The sequence below is a fragment of the Gekko japonicus genome, unplaced genomic scaffold, assembly GCF_001447785.1.
Source record: "Gekko japonicus isolate JY-2015 unplaced genomic scaffold, Gekko_japonicus_V1.1 scaffold3850, whole genome shotgun sequence".
NCBI classification, from domain to species: domain Eukaryota; kingdom Metazoa; phylum Chordata; class Lepidosauria; order Squamata; family Gekkonidae; genus Gekko; species Gekko japonicus.
In genome coordinates, this window is record NW_015171619.1 from 2,906 (window position 1) to 13,690 (window position 10,785).

General features: G+C 48.5%; 1 protein-coding gene across 1 annotated transcript in view; it reads left to right on the plus strand.

Annotated features, from left to right (window-relative positions):
- The first annotated feature begins 1,106 nt into the window (after positions 1–1,106).
- The window catches only part of LOC107117768 (ryanodine receptor 1-like), a 114,834-nt gene continuing 105,155 nt past the window's right edge, over positions 1,107–10,785 (plus strand). The window contains exons 1-4 of the mRNA XM_015419931.1: positions 1,107–1,260; positions 3,736–3,854; positions 6,081–6,214; positions 10,108–10,277. Of these exons, the coding sequence (XP_015275417.1) occupies positions 1,107–1,260; positions 3,736–3,854; positions 6,081–6,214; positions 10,108–10,277 (577 nt within the window). The remainder of the gene's footprint in view (positions 1,261–3,735; positions 3,855–6,080; positions 6,215–10,107; positions 10,278–10,785) is intronic.

Genomic DNA, 10,785 nt, shown 5'->3' on the forward strand with positions numbered 1-10,785 from the left:
TATACCCCGCCCTTCACTACCCAAAGGAGTCTCAGAGCGGCTTACAAACTCCTTTTCCCTTCCCCTCCCCACAACAGACACCCTGTGAGGTAGGTGGGGCTGACAGAGCTCTTGACAGAAACGGCTCTTTTTCAAGGACAGCTCTTATCAGAACTATGGCTTGCCCAAGGTCATCCAGCCAGGTGCAAGTGGAGGAGTGGGGAATCGAACCCACTTCTCCCAGATTAGAGTCCACGCACTTAATCACTACACCAAACTGGCTCTCTGGAGGCAAAAGACCAGCAGAGCAATAGACAGAGCAGATATTTATTAAATTAACAGTCCCTACGTGCCTCACCTCCCTGATTGAACCTCATGCGAAACAAGCGGATGTTATTAATTTAGTAAATATCTGCCCTCTTTCTGTGTATTCCTGGCTTTTTGCCTCCTTTTTCCCCCCTTGGGTGAAATTCAGGGGCCGTGAAGAGCCGGAGTAATAGCAGCAGTGTGTGGTGTCCAGTGTGTGTTATACTCTATTAAAGTATGCCTAGCCATAAATTCAGGCTCCTGTCCAAGATAACCCCCCCAAAAAAGCGGGGGAGTAAATCTAAACCAACAAAGCACAAACCTCCGAAGGAAGTTTAGGAAACGAATTGAGGGCCAAAAGTTAAAAACACAAGTCAGTGTACAAAAACGTATAAAAACCTAGTAGGGGCCCAAATAAAGCCTCATAAAATGTACAAAGTTACAAATACACACAAAAGAGAACAGTGTATATGACCTGACGCGTTTCGGCTCACAAGGGCCTTCTTCAAAGGTCAAATAGTGCAAAACATAACAAGCAGCAGAGTCCCCCTGTAACACATGTAAGGCAATTAACAATAAATACTAAATAAATAAATAAATAAAATGGGACCAAAAATTGGAATGTTCCAATACGGAATTGAATAACACACCAAAAAGTTTCTATTTGGGGCCACAAATACATCTGGCCTTGGAAGTAGTTGTATACACTGGAAATATGATGTATCTTCCAGTTTAGGTCCTAAGAGTGCAAATAGAATTGTCTTGTCAGGGACAGTGTGCCATCAATATGTGCCATCAACCTTGCCACGGTCCCTGACCGTATGCTAACCGCCGTCTCCCCCGCCCCCTCCGGCTTCCCTTTTGCGTCCCGTTGTGCAGCCTCGCTAATCCGTGGGAACCGTTCCAACTGCGCCCTCTTCTCCAACAATCTGGATTGGCTGGTCAGCAAGCTGGACCGGCTGGAGGCCTCCTCTGGTGAGTGGAGGGGATATTTGGGTGTGTGTGTGTTGCATGTACACATGAAGCTGCTTTATACTGAAATAGACCATCGACAATTGGGCAAAATCATCAAGGGAAGGATCTGTCGATGATTATTCTTGAATTTCTTTATCCGTCTTCCTTTTTCTTCCGCCTTCTTCCTTGAGGCTCAAGGAGGCTTACAGAATTATAAAACAAAGTAATAGACCAGTGTAATATATACTGGATTAGGCAATTAGAGAACAATGGGCATAAATTCAAGTGGGTCGGCCACATTGGTCTAAAGCAGCAGAACGAAGTTTGAGTCCCCGGGCACCCTGAAGAGCAGCAAAGTTTTATTCAAAGTGTAAGCTTTCATGCACATGCACACTTCTTCAGACAATTGGAATAAGATCTTCTCAAGGGTTGTTGTTGTTGTTGTTCAGTTGCACAGTCGAGTCCAACTCTTCGCGACCCCATGGACCACATCACGCCAGGCCCTGCTGTCTTCTCTCAAGGGTTACTTACAGGAAAAAGGCGGGGGGGGGGTGGAACCGTTAGGAGGGGCCACTCAGGGCCAAGATGTACATGCAGGGGTCATTTCTTGCGGGAGCCCAGCTCTGGCAGTAAGGAGCCCAGGGGGCGGGCACATGCAACAAGCCCCACCCCCTGCTCCCAGCATCCCTCAGTCGTACCACGAGGACCAAGAAGCAGCCAGGTAAGTTGCAGGCCCGGTCCCCCCCCCAGCCCGCCTTCAGGTACAAGCTCTCCCTCCTCTGTGAGGGCAGATCTGCATGTTCCCTCCCCCCCCAATAGCTAGCAATCCAAAACAGTCCAGTGGCACCTTTAAGACCAAGTCTTATCCAGGTACAAGCTCTCCCTCCTCTGTGAGGGGAGATCTGCCCGTTCCCCGCCCCCAATAGCTAGCAATCCAAAACAGTGCAGTGGCACCTTTAAGACCAAGTTTCATTCAGGCACAAGCTCTCCCTCCTCTGCGAGGACAGATCTGCATGTTCCCCCCCCCCCAATAGCTAGCAATCCAAAACAGTCCAAGCGGAGCCTGAGCGGTGGGTGTTGCCTTCTGACACACTTCCGGTGATGTCTGGGGGTGTGGCATATGCAAATAAGTTATGCTAATGTGTTATGCTAATGAGCTCCTGCACCTCTTTTTCTACAAAATTACCCCTGTAGCACATGTAAAGCTGAAATTGGATCAGGAGGCCGTGAGATCAATGGATAGCAGCAAATTAGCGGGTAAATGCAAGAGTTAGCAAAGAGTTGTGAGAATGAAGCTAGAATCCAGCAGTACCCCCAAGACAAACCAAGCTCAGCCCTGTGTACTTGGCCCTGAGGGGCCCCTCCTAACCCTCCCCCCCGTCTCTTTTCCTGTCAGTAACCCTTGAGGAGATTCTATTCCAATTTGTCTGAAGAAGCGTTCTTTGCAAATGGAAGCTTACAGTTTGAATAAAACTTTGTTGGTCTTCAAGGTGCCGCTGATCTTAAACTTTGTTCCAATGAGCATAAATTATCGGTATGGTACCGATAATTTGTTCCAATGAGCATAAATTATCGGTATTATGTCATTCTTTCTTTATGGATATTGCATTAGTTGCATATGTTTGAGTAGTTGTAAGACTGTCTAATGTACACTTGGTTACACTGTTTCGAATTTCTGTTATCGTTTTGTGTCGTATCTGAAAATTAAATAATAATAAGAAATAAAGACGTTACAATACATATTATTATTATTATTAATTTTCACGTACAGTCCATCTTTCTCACTGGGACCGAAGGTAGATTACAAGTATAATTTAAAAAATCCAGTCAGTCACTAAGTGGATTACAGGATACAATAACATTTGAATCCGAACAATGGAGTCTGAAGGGGTGGTGGAGAGACTACCTAATGGAGGTTCCGTTTAGCCTTGATGGCTAAGTAGAACCTCCACATTCTGTGGCAGTATACCTGTGAACGGCGATAATTGCTGGGTCAGCTAAAATGGGGGAAGGTTTGGGCTCCGTGCCTTTGTTGTGGACTTCCTAAGGCATCTTGGTTGGCCACTGTGGTCCCGTTGGTGTGATCCAACAGGACAGGAGACGAATAAAGTAAAGGTAAAGGTTCCCTTGCTCGAAAGCCAGTCGAGCCCGACTCTAGGGTTGCGGTGCTCATCTCCGTTTCAAAGCCGAAGAGCCAGCGCTGTCCGAAGACGTTTCTGTGGTCATGTGGCCGGCATGACTAAACACCAAGGTGCACAGAACGCTGTTACCTTCCCACCGAAGTGGTACCTATTTATCTCCTTGCAATTTCTTGCTTTCGAACTGCTAGGTTGGCAGGAGCTGGAACTAGAGATGGGAGCTCACCCCATCTTGTGGCAACTCGGGACTCGAACTGCTAAACTACTGACCTTCCAGAGCCTGCAGTTCAGCGTCTTCACCACTTGAGCCACCGCAGGAGATGAATACTGTGTCTCTAAACTTGCTCTTCTTCTCCAGGCATCCTAGAAGTCTTATACTGCGTCCTCATCGAAAGCCCCGAAGTGCTGAACATTATCCAGGAGAACCACATCAAGTCCATCATCTCGCTGTTGGACAAGCACGGGCGCAACCACAAGGTACGGTGAGCCGCGCGTATGCCACTGGCCCTCCCAACACTTTTTTCTAACAGAGACACCTTGTCCCGTGAGGGACATGCTTCCTACGAGGCACTGCGACGGACGGGAGAGGCACAGAGAACTCCTCTGAAGTGGCGTCTTTCGGAGGGCGGTTGGGATTGCGCGTACTACGATCCAGGATACGAATCGTCATGCGATACATCATGTGGAAAAAACGCACTTCTGCGCATTTGCACCAGGCAGTCTCCTTCCAGGGTCCAAAACATCCAAAGGGGTTTAGAATTTTTTTTTTTAAAAAAAATATTTTTTATTTCCAAATTTTCCAACAAACAGCTCGCAAACTAACCAGTAAAGCCATAGAGGGGACGTAGAAACCAGTACAGAACCATAATAACAAATGCAAAGTAATTCAGGAACAGAGATTGATAACAATGTGAAAGAGCAATTCAAAAGGCCAACATTTTAAACAAGAACATAAGAGAAGCCAATGCTGGATCAGGCCAATGGCCCATCTAGTCCAACACTCTCTGGCACGCAGTGGTCAAAAATACCAGGGGCCATCAGGAGGTCCAGCAGTGGGGCCAGGACACTAGAAGCCCTCCCACTGTTGCCCCCCCCCCCAAGCACCAAGAATACAGAGCATCACTTTCCCCAGGCTGAGAGTTCCTATCTATACCTTGTGACTAATGGCCACTGATGGAATTCTGCTCTATATAAGAACATAAGAGAAGCCAATGCTGGATCAGGCCGATGGCCCATCCAGTCCAACACTCTGTCACACAGTGGCCAAAAATACCAGGTGCCATCAGGAGGTCCAGCAGTGGGGCCAGAACTCCAGAAACCCTCCCAGTGTTGCCTCCCCCCCCCAAGCACCAAGAATGCAGAGCATCACTTGCCCCAGATTCCCTATCTATACCTTGTGGCTATTAGCCACTGATGGACCTCTGCTCCATATGCTTATCTAATCCCCTCTTGAAGCTGTCCATGCTTGTAGCCGCCACCACCTCCTCTGGCAGTGAATTCCAAGTTTAATCACTTTTTGGGTGAAGAAGTACTTCCTTGTATCTGCTCTAACCTGACAGCTCAGCAATTTCATTGATTGCCCACGAGTTCTTATATGGTGAGAAAGGGAGAAAAGGACTTCTTTCTCAACCTGCTCCGTCCCATGCATAATCTTATAAACCTCGATCATGTCACCCCTCAGCCGTCGTTTCTATGATACTGGCTGATTTGTTTTCAATTCCCTTCCTAATAATCCCCAGCATAGTGTTGGCTTTTTTAATTGCAGTTGCACACTGTCTCGACATTTTCATTGAGTTATCTACTACGACTCCAAGATCTCTCTCTTGGTCAGTCTCTGCTGGTTCAGACCCCATCAATGTGTATTTATATTTAGGATTTTAGCTCCAATGTGCATCACTTTGCACTTGGCCACATTGAACCCCATTTGCCACGTTGACGCCCACTCGCCCATCCTCGACAGATCCCTTTGGAGTGCCTCACAATCCTCCCTGGTTCTCACCACCCTGAATAACTTTGTGTCATCTGCAAATTTAGCTACTTCACTGCTTACTCCCAACTCCAAATCATTAATAAACAAGTTGAAAGGCATCGGACCGAGTACTGATCCCTGTGGCACCCCACTGCTTACCACCCTCCACTGAGAAAATTGCCCATTTATACTCACTCTCTGTTTCCTATTAGCCAGTTTTTGATCCACCTCCAAGGAATACCAGCAGTCGGGAGGCGGGGGCAGGCTTTAATTCAGCCACCTCTCTGAATATCCTCCAGGCCCCCAGTAGGGGGTCAGTCATCAGAGGTCGCCATGACTTCCAGGTGCACACACACACACACACACACACATATGCATATATGGGGGGGGGGAGTTGGGGACGCATCAGCTAGTGTTCCCTCTAAGCTGAGTCAGTGTGAGCCGGCTCACAGCTTTTAAGCCTCCGGCTCACACGTTTGTCTTCGCTCAGGAAGGATGGCCCCAGAGCAAACTAATTTATGCAGCAGCCAAATCGCTCGCTCACAACTTTGATGCCAGGAGCTCACAAAGTAGAATTTTTGCTCACAAGTTTGTACAACTTAGAGGGAGCGTTGCCGTCCGCTAGCTCAAAGTTCCTCTGATTGGCACCTTTCTCCTCCTTTCTCTGTCCTCCACTTTAAATGTGCCACTTTTGGTCTTAAATCGTAGCATCCCTTTCCTCCTTGCCTCCACAGGTCCTAGACGTCCTCTGCTCTTTGTGCGTCTGCAACGGCGTGGCTGTCCGCTCCAACCAAAACCTCATCACCGAAAACCTGCTCCCCGGGAGGGAACTTCTCCTCCAGACCAAACTCATCAACTATGTTACAAGGTTGGTATTCTACCAGGTTTTATTCCCACTGCCTGGAAGAACCAGGATATGGTGTATCGCTGCTGCGGCAGAGACACAATTATGAAACTGGGAGCCGAATGCAGCCTTCTGGGAACCTGACTGTGCCTCCTTTTAAAACAAAATGATTAAGTTTCTAGCCCTTATGGGTGGGAAAGATAAGAATAGAAGAACCTCAGAAGAGCCCTGCTAGATCAGACCATTAGTCTATCTAGTCCAGCATCCTGTCTCACATAGTGGACAACAAGTTCCCCTGGAGGGCCAACAACAGCGCATAGAGGAATTGGGACAGGGTGCAGTCAATCCCTCATGTACCTTTGCCATGATGTCCGCATAGGCCATATACAGGAAGTCTATATCCAGTTTGCTGAAAGAAAGCATAAGAACAAAATAAGAGCCCCGTTGGATCAGACCAGTGAGGGTCCCTCTAGTCCAGCATCCTGTCTCACACTGTGGCCAACCAGTTCCCCTGGAGGGCCAACAACAGGGCATAGAGGCCAAGGCCTTCATAAGAACATCAGAAGAGCCCTGCTGGATCAGGCCAGTGGTCCATCTAGTCCAGCATCCTGTCTCACATAGTGGCCGACCAATTCCTCTGGAGGGCCAACAACAGGGCATAGAGGCCGAGGCCTTCATAAGAACATCAGAAGAGCCCTGCTGGATCAGACCAGTGGTCCATCTAGTCTAGCATCCTGTCTCACACAGTGGCTGACCAGTTCCTCTGGAGGGCCAACAACATGGCAGAGAGGCTGAGGCCTTCATAAGAACCTAAGAGCCCTACTGGTTCGGACCAGTGGTCCATCTGGTCCAGCATCGTGTCTCACACAGCGGCCAACCAGTTCCTCTGGAGGACCAACAACATGGCACAGAGGTCGAGGCCTTCATAAGAACCTCAGAAGAGCCCTGCTGGATTCAGACCAGTGCTCCATCTTATCCAGACTCCTGTCTCACACAGCGGCCAACCAAGTTACTCTGGATGGCCAGCAACAGAGCATGGAGGCTGAGGCCTTCTTCGTTGGATGCCCTCAGGTCCTAGAATTTTGGGGGAAAGAGAAAAATATCTCTCTGTCAACTCTCTCCACCCCGTGATCGGCTCGAACATGTCAGAGCAGTGCCTGTTGTGAGTGAGAAGGCGGGGGTTGGTGGGGGTGGATCAGATTTTGCGGTTGTGGGGGGATTGCGTGTCGGTCCCTTTCTCTCTCCCTTGGAATAGCAAGATCAGAATAAATCATGCAAAACGAGAGAAAAGTCAAGTGGGTATAAACCAATGTTCCCTCTAAGCTGTAAAGTCCTGTGAGCAAAAATTCTACTTTGTGAGGCCACTGATAGGTTTGTCCTCTATGAATCTATCTAATCCCCCATTAAAGCTGTTTATTCCTGTGGCCGCCACAACATCCTCTGGCAGCAAATCCCACATTTGAATCACTCCCTGTGTAAAGTAATACTTCCTTTGGTCCGCCCTGAACCTACTACCCATCAGCTTCGTTGGATGCCCTTGTGTCCTAGAATTTTGGGAGAGAGAGAATAATCTCTCTCTGTCGACTCTCTCCACCCCGTGATCGGCTCGAACATGTCGGAGCAGTGACCGTTGTGAGTGAGAAGGCAGAGGGGTGGGTGGGTCAGATTTTGTGGTTGTGGGGGGATTGCGTGTCGGTGCCTTTGCTCTAACCCTTGGAATAGCAAGATCAGAATAAATCATGCAAAACGAGAGAAAAGTCAAGTGGGTATAAACCAATGTTCCCTCTAAGCTGTAAAGTCCTGTGAGCAAAAATTCTACTTTGTGAGCTCCTGGCATTAAAGTTGTGACCGAGCGATTTGGCTACTGCATAAATTAGTTTGCTCTGGAGCCCTCCTTCCTGAGCAAAGACAGAAATGTGTGAGCTGGTGGCTAGAAAATTGTGAGCTAGCTCACACTAACTCAGCCTAGAGGGAATACTGGAACTATATTTCAGGGGGTTTCAGTGCAGAATCCGGCCTGCTACATTTTTTTAATTACATAAGAACATAAGAGACGCCAATGTTGGATCAGGCCAAAGGCCCATCCAGTCCAACAAAAATACCAGGTGCCATCAGGCGGTCCAGCAGTGGGGCCAGGACACTAGAAGCCCTCCCACTGTTGCCCCCCTAAGCACCAAGAATACACAGCATCACTCACCCCAGATTGAGAGTTCCTATCTATACCTTGTGGCTAATAGCCACTGATGGACCTCTGCTCCATATAAGAACATAAGAGAAGCCAATGTTGGATCAGGCCAATGGCCCATCCAGTCGAACACTCTGTGTCACACAGTGGCCAAAAACACCGGGGGCCATCAGGAGGTCCAGCAGTGGGGCCAGGACACTAGAAGCCCTCCCACTGTTGCCCCCCCCAAGCACCAAGAATACAGAACATCACCTGCCCCAGACCGAGAGTTCCTGTCTGTACCTAGTGGCCAATAGCCAGTGATGGACCTCTGTTCCATATGCTTATCCAATTCCCTCTAATAAGAACATAAGAGAAGCCAATGTTGGATTGGGCCAATGGCCCATCTAGTCCAACACTCTGTGTCACACAGTGGCCAAAAATACTAGAGGTCCACCAGTGGGGCCAGGGCATTAGAAGCCCTCCCCAGCACGAAGAAGACAGAGCATTACTTGCCCCAGAGCCCCTATCTATACCTTGTGGCTAATAGCCAATGATGGACCTCTGCTCCATATAAGAACACAAGAGAAACCAATGTTGGATCAGGCCAGTGGCCCATCCAGTCCAACACTCTGTGTCACACAGTGGCGTGAAATACCAGGGGCCATCAGGAGGTCCACCAGTGGGGCCAGGACCACAAGAGGCCCCCGCTCGTTTAACCCCCCCCCAAGCACCAAGATGACAGAGCATCCCTTGCCCCAGAGCCCCTATCTATACCTTGTGGCCAATAGCCACTGATGGACCTCTGCTCCATATGCTTATCTAATTCCCTTTTGAAGCCGTCCATGCTTGTAGCCGCCACCACTTCCTGTGGCAGTAAATTCCATGGGTTAATTAGTGTGGAGTGGTCAGAATCTAGTGGGGAGTTAAAGAGAGAGGCGGCTGATAGGGTGCCAGCCCTCCAGGTGGGACCCGGAGATCTGCTGGAACAGGTCTTCAGACTACAGAGATCATTTCTCCTGACGCAAATGGCTGCTTTGGAAGGTGGACTCTCTGGCATTGTATCCTGCTGAGGTCACTTTGCTCCCTAAACCCCACCCTCCCCAGACTGCACCCCAAAAATCTCCAGGAATTTCTTAACCCAGAATTGTCAACCCTGACTGCGAAGCTTTCAAAGTCTGCTCTGGCTTTCCCCTTTTAAAGTGTGCCATCTTTTCCCTCCTTCGCCCTGGAGAGCCAGTTGGTTGAGGTGGTTAAGAGCGATGGACTCTAATCTGGGAGAACCGGGTTTGATGCCCCACTCCTTCACACGCAGCTGCTGGTGTGACCTTGGGTCAGTCACAAGTTCTTTCAGAGCCGTTCTCTTAAAAGCAGTTCTCAAAAGAGCTCTCTCAGGCCCACCTACCTTATGGGGTGTTTGTTGTGGGAAGGGGGAGGGAAAGGAGATTGTAACCTGCTCTGAGACTCCAAATGAAGGGCGGGAGGTATAAATCCAATCTCCTCTTCCTCCTCCCCCCCCCCATGCTATTTGTCCCACATGAAAAAAACATACAGCTGTCATATTGGTGCATTTTCACCCTGTAGGGAATGTAACAAACAGGTAGGATAGATCAATAAAAACAACAACATAACAAAGAATTTTTAAAAGCCCGTCTTTCCCGTGCCATGGCCTCAATTTCTCTGAAGATGTCTTGCAGGAAATCCTAATTATCCCTCTCCCAATGTCACGTGTCATTTCACCCTCTTGTAAAAGCCGCAGTCTTAAGGGATGTCACGTGGAGGATGGGGTGGATATGTTTTCAGCAGTGTTGGGTGACAGCACTCAGACTAATGGATATAAACTACATCAAGGGAGGTTTCCTCTAAATTCGAGCAAGAACATCCTGACGATGAGGTATGTTCAAGACTGGGATAGTCTCCCTTGTGAGGTGGCAGATTCTCTATCATTGGAGGGTTTTGAGTATCAATTAGATACCTACTTGTCATGGATGCTATAGTTGTAGTTCCTGTGTTGGCAGAGGGTTGGACTAGATGACCTCAGTGGTCCCTTCCAACACTGAAATTAAATAAAATTAATGGCCAGGGGTCTCTAGTGGGCAACTGCAAAACATTCTTTACTGTGAGAGAATGACTCTCCAGACACCTTTGCTGATGGGCAAGTCCTTTTATATTGTAGCAAAAGAGAAAGGCAGTGCTATCCTTTGATAACTTTGAAATCAAAAAAAAAAATCCAATAGGAATGTTAACCCTGCTGGCTTCCTGCTTCTCAGGGAGCTTTGCTGCAAATTTGAAGGGAGTCTAACTGAGACATTAAAGTTAGCGGGCAAAGATTGGCCGGTATCTTCGAAACCGGAGGGGCCGCTGAGCAAGATTTCCACAGGGTCAGAAGAAAGGGGGCTTCGGCGGTGGGCGTCACTCCTCGTTCCTCCAC